This window comes from Pelophylax lessonae (assembly GCF_965119305.1).
Source record: "Pelophylax lessonae genome assembly, chromosome: 10".
In the NCBI taxonomy this organism is placed as follows: Eukaryota; Metazoa; Chordata; class Amphibia; order Anura; family Ranidae; genus Pelophylax; species Pelophylax lessonae.
In genome coordinates this window covers 73,205,500-73,221,416 of record NC_138777.1, presented here as the reverse complement: position 1 = coordinate 73,221,416, position 15,917 = coordinate 73,205,500, and the positions used below count along the sequence as shown (strand labels likewise).

At 44.1% G+C, this 15,917-nt stretch overlaps 1 protein-coding gene across 1 annotated transcript in view; it reads left to right on the top strand.

The window, feature by feature from the left end:
* Positions 1–8,677, top strand: part of FADS2 (fatty acid desaturase 2) — a 48,662-nt gene extending 39,985 nt beyond the window's left edge. The window contains exons 11-13 of the mRNA XM_082271151.1: positions 2,068–2,147; positions 5,102–5,227; positions 7,965–8,677. Of these exons, the coding sequence (XP_082127277.1) occupies positions 2,068–2,147; positions 5,102–5,227; positions 7,965–8,016 (258 nt within the window). The 3' untranslated portion in view covers positions 8,017–8,677. The remainder of the gene's footprint in view (positions 1–2,067; positions 2,148–5,101; positions 5,228–7,964) is intronic.
* Positions 8,678–15,917: the final 7,240 nt, after the last annotated feature.

The window sequence follows — 15,917 nt, the reverse complement described above, 5'->3', positions numbered from 1 at the left end:
AAAGTGTGTACTTACTTACCTTGATCCACAGCACCTAGTGTGCTTTATGTCCCCTCATGTGCTATCTGCATTAGTCACTTCTGACAGTCTATGCTGACACCAAGCAATCCCCAAAGATGGCCTCACCCCCTCCAGCATCAGGTAATAGACAGCATCAGCTGTGCATGTCTCCCTATGAGACTGTGTAGGGGGTGGGTGTCAAATCTCTCCACACAGGTCTCAGATTACACTCAGCTCTGTGCTCTTTGTTGTGCAGTGTGTGACATCAGAAATGATGCGTACAATGTGTGCTTATGGGGGCTGTACAGTAGAAATAGCTGCAGATAAAAATGTACAACCTATGTAGAAAGATTTGTGTCATCTCTCTTTATCATCTGAGGCTAGTCACTTATATACTGAATATTTGTAGGGGTTTTAATCCACTTTAAAGATGAAAGCCGGAAAGGTACTGTTAACAGAACAAGTATTTGCCAGAATTTTTTGGCAGTCTGTGTTGTCTTGGAGAAATATCTCCTTATTTCCTGCAATGGGGATACAACCAGAAAGTGAGAGAAATCTCTCAAAATTGAGGGGAAATTTCCTCCTTGACAGCTGTCACTGGAACAGATGTCCGAGGTTGTAAAATGTCCCCTTACCTCTTGTTCCAGTGACATCTGTAAAGTATTGGATTTCTCATCATGGCTGAAGTTCTAACTATTCCATGCTCTATCCAAACATACAAAAATAAGAAAAAAAATGAATTTTGGACACAGATTACAGCTAAATTCCAGCATAAGGAACTATTGTTTAAATACAAGAAGCATGTGTACTCTATTTAAATCTTGGTGTGCTTTGTGTATTTCTTCTGGATCTATGCAGTAATCCAGCATGGAACTTCTAATTTGTGCTGGAGCTTCCTGGAAAAAAGACCGGTCACTGCTGCTCTCTTTTCTTGTACAGAGTTACTGATCTTGTCCATGCCCCCCTCCTCTAGTTTTCTACATGCATCCTGTAGTGTAGGGACTAGTGATCGACCGATATCATTTTTTTTTACCGATACCGATATTTTGGTCATCACATATCGGTATCAGGCGATATCGGCCAATATTTTCGGACAGTTAAAGAAAAAATGTTTTATTTATTTATTTATTTATTTATTCATTTATTTTTTTTACAGGTACTCTTGTGGAGGGATCTGGGGGTCTAAAAGACCCCCAAACCCCTCCTCTGCACTTAAAAGCGTTCCAAACGCCAAGTTTGGCTGTTTTGAATGCTGTAATTTTTTTTAATTTGGCGCCAGTACCCCGAAGTGATGTCATGACATTACTCCTGGGTTTTTAAATGGAGACCCGATCAGAGCCGAAAGCGGCTTTCATCGGGTCTTCGGCGGCCGTGCAGGCTGGTTGCCCGGGTCTCCTGGTGGGACGGGAGACCCGGGCGAGCCGCGGAAGGTGGCGGGAGGGGGGGGGGAACGTCCCCTCCCGCTCCTTGTAATGAAAGCCAAGAGACTTCTCAGCCTCATCGGTTGTCATTACAAGACAGCCGACTGTTGACTATGGATGCCGGTACCGGGGTGATGCCTCTAGCTGCAGGCATCACTCCGGTACAGCACTTTCCCGAAATATCGGCAATATCAGTAACCTCAGGGGCTGATTCCGATATATCGGGGAAAGTGCAGATCGGCCCTCGATATATTGGTTTTGCCGATAATCGGTCGATCCCTAGTAGGGACCTATTGAGTCCCACCAACAGCTTTGCCCCATGTGCAGCAGTGTGAAAATGTCACTGCATTTTCTGCAAGGTAATATGAGAGTTTGTAATGGCATTTGGTGCACACAAAGTGGATTTCTAGTGGTTATTGAGGATTATTTTGAAATTAAAGTTTTTATATCCAGAGTTCAGTTTTAATCAAAGAGTTTGAGATGTAAACTAGGTCCACAAGCAAGACAGTAGCACATTCACTTTCCATACAACTATGTCAGAGATAAACGGCTGCTATGTGATACTTATTTGGTTTACATTACATAAAAAGGGGTGAAGTTATTTTTTATCTGTATCCAACTTGTACATCTGTCATCATTTTCACAGCTGGCAGCAACATGCAATATAGAACAATCCTTCTTCAATGACTGGTTCAGTGGACATCTCAACTTTCAGATTGAACATCAGTGAGTATATCTTTAATATAATGTATATCTGCCATCAGTCCCTGCAGTCATAAATGGATAATGAGGCTCAGATTCAGTCGATGTTTTATGCTAACCCACAATTTTATGCTTTTACTAATGAAAATACAACATGCAGCCCTACATTACATAGGTACACAGTATACAATGTTGAAAAAAGACACGTCCATCCACTTCAACCTACGTGTGTGTGTGATTTTATTCTATAACAATTCCTATAGGAAAACATTTAAAACTTTTTTGAAGTGGTTAATGCTACCAGCTAGTACCACTTCCTGGGGTAGGGAGTTCTACAATCCACATTGTACTGCTTTAACAGTAAAGAACACTTTATGCAATCTAAAGTTAAGCCTCCTTTTCCTTTCAACTCAAATTGTGGCCATGTGTCTTCTTCAGTGCTCTTAGAGTAAACAGTTTCTGAAGTCACCTTTGATTATAATTTATTTGTACATCATACCCCCTCTTAAAGCGGAGCTGCGCACCCCCCCCCCCAAAAAAAAATAAAATAAATAAAAGTCAGCAGCTACAAATACTGTAGCTGCTGACTTTACTATTAGGGCACTTACCTGTCCAGGCATTCAGCGGTGTCCTCACCCGAACCGATTCTCGAATCGGCTCTCAGGTGATGGCTTCGCCATCTTGGCTAAGGGAAATTGGCAGTGAAGCCTTGCGGCTTCACAGCCGGTTTCATACTGCACATGCGCAAATTGCTCTGTGAATGGGCCAGCTGCGAGGGGAAGGAGGAGGGGGGGCGAACTTCCGGCTTACTTTGCTGCGGCAAACTGAGCCGGAAGTGGGAGAAGGTGCCTGTCACAACCAGGTTCCCGCTCCCCCCCCCCCCCAAAGGTGCCAAATGTGGCAGTGGAGGCAGACCAGCGGAGTTTCCCCTTTTGGGTGGAGCTCCACTTTAAGAACCTCTTCTCCAGAGGGAATAAGTGTGATCTATGTAATTGATCCTCATAATTGAGGTCCTCCACCCCTATTCATTTTGTTTCTGAGCTCTTTCTAATTCAACGACGTCTTTCCTGAGGATCAGTGCTTTAAGTGGGCCGGTATGCACTGGTAAACAGTACCGCCACTTCCAAATATGGTTCTTGAGCATACCACCACCTCTCCGTGCGCCTTAGCATACCAGTATGCTCATTTTGGACATCTGCGCCCTCAATTGCCCCCCCCCCCCCCCCAGAATATTTCCCTCTCCAGAGCCAGATCAGTCACCACCAGTGAGTCCCCCTGCTCTGGAGTCCCAGCCCAGGCCAGGGGGGATGCTCTGTGGGGACCCTGATGTGGGGTGGGGGGGGGGGACAAAATTTATAGGCTATAATAGAGTACCGTCACCTCTTTTGGGCCACTTAAAGCATTGCTGAGGATTGCTCACCAAAACTGAACTGCATATACAAGATGAGGCCACAATATCACAGCAATAATTCAGTTTATCTTTAAGGCCAACTCCACTCTAACCTGTTCGTAGTTTTGGATAGAGTGGGGAAGGAAGTGAGGAGAGATCTCCCAAACTGGGATACAGACACCAGTAGAAAGCTGACAGAGGTTCTCACATTTCCGCATGCTGTTTTTGCTAGTTGACTACAGATGTACTTATAAGATTCAATTGCTAACCTGATTGGATACAAATGAAATGTATCCAATGTGATAAGTGCTTAATCTACACTTTTGCCAGTGTTCCATTACTTTTCTCTCCCCATAACCCCTTCCTGTCCCTCCTCTAGTGTCAGGGGTAGTTTACTTTAGAAAGTAGCCACAGGCAAAGTAGGAAAGCCTGTCCCCTTCCAGCAGTAAGGCCCCTTTCACAGTTGTGTGACTTGCCCTGCAACTTGGGACTGCAAAGTCGCATGACAACTGGTACTCCATGATTTTCAATGAGTACCATTCATATCTGTGGAACAAATAGATTTGGGTCCAGTGGTTAGAATGGGTATTGCCAGCATCCCTGGGTTGAGAGACTGTGCAACTTCAAGTTTCAGCGACTTAGTAGTAGTACTTTGGTCTGACTTTGATGTGTTTTAAGTTCCATAGACCTCAAGATTACACAGGCATCGTTTCAAGTCCAGTCAAAATCACACAACTTTTAGGTCGCACAAGTGTGAAAGGGGCTTTAAAGACCATTTTTATGGTTTACAATATTTTACAGTTCATTTTCTTATGAAAACAGCCACTGCCAGAGTAGAAAAGCCTGTCCTGTGCCATCATGCTGAAGAAGGACCCTTGCATTCTTTGTTGACTCTTTGCAGAAGATCTTGTGCTGTGTCAGAACTAGAGCTCTGCATCCATCAAGGAGTTGGCCAATTGTAAGTTTGCAGAAACAGTGGTCTCTATGAAGGGGTCCAACATCCCCCCTGCAGAGCCTGACCTATAGATCTGTAATCAGCAAACTTACAATTGGCCAACTCCTTGATGGATGCAGAGCTCTAGTTCTGACCCAGCACAATATCTTCTGCAAAGAGTCAACAAAGAATGCAAGGGTCCTTCTTCAACATGATGGCACAGGACAGGCTTTTCTACTCTGGCGGTGGCTGTTTTCATAAGAAAATGAACTGTAAAATATTGTGCAGCATTTGTTTAGCTAAGGTTGATTGGGCAAAAAGGCCAATTTTTACACCACCCAATGGTTGCCCAAACCTGTTAATGTTGCAGGTGCAGGATGAGGGTTTGGAATATATTTGGTCACTTTTGGCTTGACGTGGAATAAATAGTCTATATTATTTTATACAGCACTGCTCTAATGCTAGCAGTTGTGCAGCACACACAACATATCTGGGGGTCATAGAAGTGGCACTGTGCTAAGCTCATATATACAGTACACTGTATTCATAGGGCATAGTGTTACCATTTTGGAGAAAGGAAAAAAACTCACTGTACCTGTGCGTCATGTGCTAAAATAATGAATTCACTTTGTATTTTCTCTCTCCTTTTTACAGTCTTTTCCCTACTATGCCTCGTCACAACTATTACAAGATTGCTCCCTTTGTACGTTCTTTGTGCAAAAAGTATGATGTATTCTACGAAGAAAAACCTATGTGGAAAGCCTTCAAGGACATTATTGGGTCAGAATCTTTTTCTTCGTTTTACAAATTTGTTGACTGCTTTGTCTTGACTCCTAGCCCAACATGTTTCTTACAGTCTGTTGGCACTTAAAGAAAACCTTTAAGCAGCCAATATTTGTTTAGCTGTTGAAGCATGGTCATGAAAGATATAGCTGTTTATTTCAATTTTACATGGGGTGAATTTATCAAAAATTGCATAGCAATTTGCCCAATGAAAACTCATGTACATTCATTCTGTGCAAATGGGGCAAACAAAAACGAATGTCAGTAGGCTATTTCCTGTTGTGATTGAAAGTTGACTTAACAGGGAAAAACTGCATTTGGCCAATAAACCATTAAGTATTATAGGAATTTCATGTGTCGGAAAGCTTTACAAAACTGTTCCAAGGCTTTCCTGAGTTACTGTGTCATTACTGCTTTACTGAATTATCTTTACCTTTTCCATTGGCATAGGATAGCCCATTACATTTAGGTAATTTATCATCACACTATTATACTAGATCAGGGGCAGACTGGCAACTTTCAGCCCAGGGGGCAAGTACAAACCAGAGGCCCATGGTGCAGCAACTTGGCCCTCCTCCCACTCTCCCTCCCCCCCCTCCCCCACTCTCCCAATCCTCCTCCTGACCCCCCATTCCAAGGTGAAGCCTTGCTCCAGATACTTTCTACTTATCGGCTGAATCCGGGTTTCCGACCTGGCCAGTAGGGGGAGGTTGGGGAGGGCTGGGACAGGGCAGAAGAGTCTCCAGTGGGGCATGGAACTGGCCTCTGTTCAGACACAGTTTACACCATCCATGCTGGGGGGGGGGGGGGCCTGCGCTTTGTCCTTGCCTTCAACCCACACTCAGGAATCCTTTAGGCATGTCTGTGGCAGAAGTGGGGCAGCCTTTTTATGGGACATCAGAGCGGCCAAGGGGGCAATTGCCCCCTGGCCCAGTCCTCCCCTGTACTAGATAATTTATACATAACAATGCAAAGGTGTAGGGGCTATATCTGTTTCTTACTGTTCATGAACTCTCAATTATCCTTCATTTCAAAGTTTTAGTTCCTGCTTCTTTACATCCTTGTTAAAGGGGGACCTCTGAACACCCAAAATATGTTGACTGGTTTTAATAAATGTAACAAGTAACAACATTTATTCTGGACAAATATCAGTAGACTGGCACTCCAATTTTTTTTTCTGCTCCATGCTTTTATAAGAACCGATTTTGATGCTTCTATAGGATTCTAGCGCTCCCTGTGGATTCACACACTATTGAAATACTTCTCAACTATGACTATAATTGTATATATCAGCACTTCTCCCCACCATAATATATTAACATTATATTTCAATATCATGTGACATTTTCATATAATGCTAATATGATGGCATTCTGGACAAATGATTATAAATGATCATTGGTTTTATTTTTTTGAAAATGGGTTTTATTGTTTGGCATGTTGTGCAATCTCAGGAGCTTGCAGTCTAAGGAACCTCATTAACATTCCCCTAGAGCCCACTACACTTGCTGCCCTGTGTCTGAAGTATTTTAAATAATGGCTAAAGTTATATTAGTGTTGTGTTTTTTTCGCGTTAATTTTGGCGGGTTTATGATGTAATTTCGATGTCAGAGGTGAGGAGTTGACGTTGTCTCTTTTTTCTGTATTTTATTTGATGGATTGTTCTTTAACCTGTTGCCTGCATAACACATATTTGCTGCAGTGGGCTTTACCACCCACTAGCTGCACATATACATCACTGGGTGGCTGATATGTCTTTCCTGACAGTGCACTCATTGCATGCATACAGAGACAAAGCTGTCAAAGACAGTCCTCGGTCTGACCTTATGATCAGAAGCCAGCAGGACTAGTTCCCAATCATGTGACAACTGTATCAGCCAATCACAGTGACCAAATGATCTCTGATCCTTCCCATTCCTCTGGGCAAGCAGACCCTAGTATATGGATAACAGGGTGGGTGAGAAGGGGCTAAATGCTACGGAAGTGAACTATGCACTTATCACATGCCTGATGAAGGGGTCCTGCTTAGTCCTGAAATATTGCACCTTTAATACTGTAATATGATTACTTTAATACATGTCTGGGTGTTATCTTAAAGTAGAACTAAAGGCAAAAATGTTATTTTAGTTTTGGATAGAGTGGAGAGGGATTAGAACACCTGTCAGTTTTTATTGCTGCCTATATCCCCGTTAGGGAGATTTACCCTCTCCTCTTTATTTGCACTGTTTATCATTATCATTGAAAGTTAAAGTAAAATAAAGTCCTAAATTTTGGTTGTCCCCAGAAAAGTAATAGAGGGGAAATCTTCCAATAGAGACACTAATTCGGGTGACCTAAGCGTCCCCAAAGATATCTCTTAATTTGCAGGGATTTCCTCTCACTTCCTGTTTGGCTCTGGGACAGGAAGTGAAGGTAAATCTCTGCAATGGGATGACAAAATAAAAATCTAACAGGGGTTATAACCCTTGCTTAGTCTATCCAAAATAAAAAAAAAAAAGTTTTGTCTATAGTTCTACTTTAAAGATCCATAGTGTGCTGGCAATATGCACTCAGATGCATGATGTACAAGGTACATCAACCCACTGCAACAAATTAAATCCCAATGTCAGTGTAAATATTGCTGATTTGTGCTATAATGTTTGTGTTCGTATTTTACATGTTGACATTTTTTTTTCTTACTATGCTTTGATCAGCAAAGGATCCCATAATAGTATTTCTTTTCTTCTGTCTTTAGATCTCTGAGAAAGTCAGGGGACCTGTGGTTTGATGCCTACCTCCACAAGTGACGCAACTCTGGAATAACCCTGCACAGGAGGACCTCTGAACTTTAAAATAGCACAATTCACATCTATACTTGTTTTCTGTAGGTTTGTAATAAACTGCCTCAAAAGTAAGGTCAGGGAGCTTTCTGTGTGTCTATGACACTCACAATGCCAGGAAGACTTGTAGTACTTTGCAATGCAGGGGTTTGCAAGTCTTCCTGGCACTGATGGAATATATAAATGATTCTGTAGTACATCTCAGCCTTAAACATAAAAGACTCTTAATGTAACACCAGATGGTATACCCAAACCAAGGGCATTATGCTTTCCTCTATCAGTTCCTGCTTTTGCTACACAGCCGATTGCATCAAGGCTATGTAAATAAATCACTTGTTAATCTGCTGAACCTTTTAGGTCCCAGAATGCTGTACAAAGAAAATGTGGGATTTATTTTTTAAATAAAAAAAAAAGGTTAAAGAAAGGGAAACAGGAAAAGCAATTAAAAGGAGGATTAGAAGAATGTGTAATTGATGAAACGAATGTGGAATGAAAGTCGTAAAATGTAAATGAGCTTTGCAAAGGAAATGTGACAACTGCCAATTAAAGATGAGTTACTTCAAGTGAGCATTAACAAAGAGGAGTGACAGTAGGTGGATGTCAATAAAGAAGTATGATAGAATTTTGATAGAGATTGACTGCTGGTGGGTGTTGACTATAATAAATGACATCTGATGGGTCTAAGGGCTAGAAAACAAAATCTAAGAGCAAAAGCATTAATGTGAACACATGTAGAGTCTCAATTTCCCAAAAAAAAAAAGCAAATGTGTGACTATATACTTTATGTAAGATCTCTTCTTATTAGAATCCAAGTCTGCTCCCTTCTGCCTTGGCCTTGATCGACCATTCTCAAATAGGGTTCCCTAGAGCAGGGGTTCTCAACTTCAGTCCTCAGGACTCACCAACAGCCCAGATTTTAAGTATTACCTTGGGGAGAAGCAGACTATAAGGCCCCTTTCACACAGGCGGACCGTTCAGATCCGCCTGTCCATTTTTGTGGCGGATCTGAACGGTCCCCCCATGCATCCCTATGGGGCATCGGATGGCAGCGGAGACATGTCCGCTGACACCCGACCCGAACTGATCCGTCAAATCTGGACGGACGGAAACCCGATCGGATGGGATCGGATGAGAACGGACCGATTCCCCCCATAGAGATGCATGGGGAACTGACAGCTGTGTCTCCGCACACAGCGCGGAGACACAGCTGTCCTCCTGCTGCTCAGCGGGGGATCAGCGGCTCGATCCCCCGCTGAGAAAAACGGAATCCGTCCGACGGACGGATAGTGTGAAAGGGGCCTAATACTGCAATCACTGAGCAGCAAATGATATCACCTGTGCTGTATTTCAGTTATCTTGCAAATCTGGCCTTTTAGTGGGTCCCGAGGACCGGAGTTGAGAACCACTGCCTTAGAGGTTGCTATGAATTCTTTGAGTGAGTAGTAATTTCTGCCTCTCAGATAAGTAATTACTGGCCACAATGATCTTTTTAGCTTCCTATAAGATTCTTCCCCATGACCATAAGTGTTAGGAGTATTCTTCCCTGTGACTATTACACTATTGTACCAGGAGATGTAGAAGGTAAATATTAACAGGGGTTCTCTGAGACCTGAAAGTTGAATCCAACCGTTGAATCCAAAAGGTTGGTCATGATGAAGGTCTCTTATGTTCCCAATTAAATACATTATCTAATTTCTTAAATGGCAGGAATTTTGGCTTTTATAACTCTGTGGGTTCAGGGGGTGGAAGACAATCTCCCAAATCCCCAAAAGAAGCCATTCAGGGGGTTCAGGGGGTGGAAGACAATCTCCCAAATCCCCAAAAGAAGCCATTGGCGATTCAGCTAACCGGCATTCGGACTTTATTTAAATGTCATTTTGGGTGAGCTGGCACTTAAAGCCCACATGGAATAGGTGGCTCTCTGCCCAACAACACTTCATCAATGACGAGATTGCTAAATTTAATTTATAATGTCCAATGGAGCACCTTTCTTTTTGCTCTATCTCTGCTCCAATACTGGCAATTACTTTGGCAGAAGCAGAATGACTTCTATAATTATAATGGAAGTTATGTCATTCTTCTATTTGTGGTGTTGTAATAGAAATGCCCATTTGACACAACGCCTAAAGTGAAGCTAAGCAGCTTATACTCACATTTCCTTTACACTCTGGACATGTTCACTGCTGGGATTGATGAGAAATACCTGTACTTTCTGATATAGGAGAGCATGTATGCACTTCTCTTATTTCCACATGGGAGTGCTGCTGCTTGGTAGTTGGCCAATCAGACATCAGCAATGTCATATGGTGTCAGGAAGAGAGTTCTCAGCCCTGTGTAAGCTCTAACTAGGATTGGCTTGGAGCTTACACAAGGCAGCTGTATGTTTAATAAAGCCTTGCCTAATTGGCCATGTGATCTCTAAGTCATGGGACCATCACCAGTGCGATTCTGGTATTACTCTCTCCTCTGCCCTCCTGAACATCATGGCCTGATACCAAGTGCCTAAAAGATTCCCTGGCTTCTAATAGACTGTATCTCATGAATGTAACTTCAATCATGACAATTGTTGAATACCCTAAACAGGCCAGCAATAAGCTTCTGAAAGTTAACAGTATGTTGTCTGTATAGGCTTGGGACCACGACCAGTAACCGGTACTGCCTTTCTCATATGGGCGTTTGCCTTTATTCAATGGTGCTGTTAGGTAGCAGTTGATAAATTAGATTTTTCTTTTAAAACTGTTTGTTTTTGTTATTTCTGAGATAAAAATAAAGGTTCTCAATCAGTACAAAATCCAGTTTATACACTGGCAGATTCATAAATTCATGACATATTTCTGTCTGACCTTACTACATTGTTTATTTTAATTTAAATAAGCCATTACTTAAAATAGTTTGTACGTATATTGAACAATGTAGGGAGTGTCTTTCTTTGCCCACAGAACATTTGCACCAAGTTCTGTTCATCTCTCAATAAACCGAAGCCAGTCTGCATCCTTTGAACATTGTATAGAAAGGGTCACTTTACACACAAGTCTTCACAATGAATGCATGTCAAAGGTTAAAGTGGTATTAAACCCTCAATGTAAAATGTTTATATAGAGCAGCACACTACAAGACTTTGCTTGTCTTTGCTTTCTCTCCACAGCATTTCACTTGATTGCATTCTGCCTTAGAAGTTTCTCTTTTTTCCATTTTAATTTGAGGGTGGCTCCACTGCCTTGCAATGAGCCACCCTTACGTGCATGCTTCCTCCTGTGACGGAGCACCCATGTGCTTTATCATGGCACTAAGGATGAAGGCGATCATGTGACCATAATGTGGTGACAAAGGCACTTTAACATGGGATAGGGTATATATGCGCTGTTTTATCAAATTGGATGAGGGTCCATAGGTATAGCTGACATAGGTAGGCCTGAGGGGATGAGGGGTCAAGTACTGCTGATGTGAGTGATCGTGTGATCTTTACAGTGCAAGCTCCCTGCCCTCCCTGATCGGATATTCAGGATAGCGGCATTGATCCATAAAGAGCAAGTGACAAAGTAAAAGATTAGGACAGTGGAGGAACTACCAGGGTCACACTTGCAACTGGGCGCTTGCGTTCTACCACTGTGGGGGGGGGGGGGGGACCCAAGAGGGCAGGAAGGGGGCCCACTGCAGAACATATGAAAGGGTTCTGCTGCAGGTCCATAATAAAGGGCCCCCGAGACAGGACTAAAGGGCCCAAGGATCAGTGCCCAGGGGTAAGGTCTCTGGGACCAGTGGAAAGGGACCAAGGACCAATGGGATAGGTCCAGTGGGAAGGGACCAAGGACCAGAGGGATAGGTCCAGTGGAAAGGGACCAAGGACCAATGGGATAGGTCCAGTGGGAAGGGACCTGGGACCAGTGGCAAGGGCCCCTAAAACAATGGGAAGGGCCCAGAGGCCGATGAAAAGGGGCCCAGACCATAGAAAAGAAGTAGGTTAAACTGCTTCCCTTTGCTTCCCGTGTGCCGCCTTTGCTTATTCCAACATTGTCCGTAGAGCTGACTATGATCTATTCTAAAACTACAATTACAGTAAATTGAAATTAGAAACAGAAATGTTTTACTTCTTTATATATTGAAAAACAAATCATGCTTTTTTGAAGGGGTGGATAAAAACAAACTGTGCAGCTTTGACCAAAGTCGTAGAATGTTCTTGCTATAGGGGTAAGCCAGTTGTTTACATCCCGAAGCCTGACTGAAAAACTCCCAGAGATGGCATCATCCTTTTTTGCCTTGTTGCTAGGACGTTGCTAACACACTCCCAGCTGGTAATGTTCACCTCCACCATTAAAGGAGTGAGCTGTTAAATGGTTGGAGTCATAACTAATTCAACCCCCCTCGCATGTGCTTTACTTCCCCTGATGCAGTATCTCTGAGATCAGCTTTTGAGAACTGGCTCCTGTGATGGTAGGGGTAAACGGTACCAGCTGGGATTATTTTAGCAATGTCCTAGCAACAAAGTAGGAGTTTTTCACTGAGGCTTCGTAAGGTACGTAAATGGTCTTCACCTATAGCAAGGGCTTCATTTAACCTTGGTCAAAGCTGCAGTTTGTTTCTTAGGTACAGCCACCCCTTCCCTGCATAGGAAGTTTTTTTTGGTAAAGGTGAACTATGCCTTGAAAATCAAAACAGAGGAGGGTTTAATGCCACTTTACCAGGAACATATTCTATAGACCTCAACTGAGTGTGTGTATTGTGGGCACTTACCACTTAGTTCAGTAGAAATTTGAAGAGCCATAGGAGCATCGTTCACCTGTCACAAATACAACTCGGACATGGAACTTGTGTTGTGCATATACTGTGCATTCTCATTGTAAAATAATAGAGATAATTGGTAGAAAGGAGTTACTTTCTATACACAGTAATCTTCTGCAGTAATCTGTGACAACTAATCAGAAATCCACTTTCACCAACCGAGAAGATAGAAACAGCTGATTGGTGAAATCCTGTTTCTGATTGGTTGATGTGGAGTGCCGCACATCAAGACTCTCAAGTTTGTTTTATTATTTAAAGCGGAACCAAAGCCATCAATTTAACGGTTTCAAAAAACAGTTATAATGCCAGCATGCTGGGAACAGGGGGGGACAGCCCATACACATATAAGGGGCCACCACTGTGGGGGGCGCCACCCGCTGCTCGCTGCCTGCCGCTTCCTTTAGTTTTGATGTATGGCCACTCCGTTTGGGTTTTCTGCCCATATCAGTGGCAGCTTCTTGTTTAGGCGATGCGCGTGTGCGGGAATTCTCCTTGCATGCACAGTTGAGAGCGGGGCCTGGTGCCATCACTAGCTGACATCATCCTCACCACCACCACTGATCCCATCCTCACCACCACCACTGATCCCATCCACCACCACCACCACTGATCCCATCCACCACCACCACCACCACTGATCCCATCCACCATCACCACCACTGATCCCATCCACCACCACCACTGATCCCATCCACCACCACCACCGCTGATCCCATCCACCACCACCACCACTGATCCCATCCACCACCACCACCACTGATCCCATCCTCACCACCACCACTGATCCCATCCACCACCACCACCACTGATCCCATCCACCACCACCACCACCACTGATCCCATCCACCACCACCACCACTGATCCCATTCACCACCACCACCACTGATCCCCTCCTCACCACCACCCCTGATCCCATCCACCACCACTGATCCCATCCACCACCACCACCACTGATCCCATCCTCACCACCACCACTGATCCCATCCACCACCACCACCACTGATCCCATCCACCACCACCACCACTGATCCCATCCACCACCACCACCACTGATCCCATTCACCACCACCACCACTGATCCCCTCCTCACCACCACCCCTGATCCCATCCACCACCACTGATCCCATCCACCACCACCACCACCACTGATCCCATCCTAACCACCACCACTGATCCCATCCACCACCACCACCACTGATCCCATTCACCACCACCACCACTGATCCCATCCACCACCACCACCACTGATCCCATCCACCACCACCACCACTGATCCCATCCTCACCACCACCACTGATCCCATCCACCACCACCACCACTAATCCCATTCACCACCACCACCACTGATCCCCTCCTCACCACCACCCCTGATCCCATCCACCACCACTGATCCCATCCACCACCACCACCACTGATCCCATCCTCACCACCACCACTGATCCCATCCACCACCACCACCACTGATCCCATTCACCACCACCACCACTGATCCCATCCACCACCACCACCACCACTGATCCCATCCTAACCACCACCACTGATCCCATCCACCACCACCACCACTGATCCCATTCACCACCACCACCACTGATCCCATCCACCACCACCACCACTGATCCCATCCACCACCACCACCACTGATCCCATCCTCACCACCACCACTGATCCCATCCACCACCACCACCACTAATCCCATTCACCACCACCACCACTGATCCCCTCCTCACCACCACCCCTGATCCCATCCACCACCACTGATCCCATCCACCACCACCACCACTGATCCCATCCTCACCACCACCACTGATCCCATCCACCACCACCACCACTGATCCCATTCACCACCACCACCACTGATCCCATCCACCACCACCACCACCACTGATCCCATCCACCACCACTGATCCCATCCACCACCACCATCACTGATCCCATCCTCACCACCACCACTAATCCCATCCTCACCACCACCACTGATCCCATCCACCACCACCACCACTGATCCCATCCACCACCACTGATCCCATCCACCACCACCACCACTGATTCCATATACCACCACCACCACCACTGATCCCATGAACCACCACCACCACTGATCCCATCCACCACCACCACCACCACTGATCCCATCCACCCTCGCTGCCACTGATTCCATTCAGGCCCAAAGCTGTGTATGGGGCCCTAAAATGTCTGATGGCTGGCCTGGCTTGGAATGATAACTGTCACATTAGTTTGTGCTCTCAAACCAATAAATGGCTGGAGTCATAACTGATCACATGTGCAGCACCATTGTAGTTGTAGATCAAACAGAGGCCAAGATGGCGGCCTCCTTGGCTGAAAAAAAATAGGAGGGTTTAGTTCCGCTTGATATAATTTGATGAAGCTATATAGGTGTTCATTTGGATGACATCATATCAATTTAGGTTGTTCAAATGCTTTATAATCATGATGCTTCATTAAATGTGGACATACTAAAACCTCTAATCTGGAATGAAAAAAAAACCTGTCCCAAAAAAATAAAAACTTTTCTGTTTTAATTTAAAAAATGCTTTAACACTGATAACTTATAACAAGATTTGGCATGACATTATTTTTCTGTTTTTCTTAACACTTTTGTATCTAGGTCTCAAATGCTTGTTTACTTTTTTCAATTTCAGGATCTTCTCCAAACCTAATAAGAATAGTGAATGTAAATTGTTCTTTTTGTTAATTTCCAGGAAAACTGAAAACAATCTTAGTTCTGAAGGTGACTGTTCTTTAGTAAATGAATATATTTGTTGACTTTTGAGTGTAAGGAATAGTGGCTGTCATTTATGACTCAAGAGAAAATACATTTCCAGACAATTTCACATGATCTCCGTGTCTTTTCTTATGTAGCCTTTACTTGGATAACTGTAACATTTATAACAGATTGCATTAAAATGTTACTAAACCCACACCAGTAAAACCAGTCTGCATATGCAGTAAAGCATGCTTGTTATACTAACTGTGGAACCTAAGGGGTTTATCCTCCGCATTGTGTAAAAAGGCTGTTTGATCCTGTCTTCTCTGATCCCCCCTTCTTCCACTGTCCCCTGATAATTTT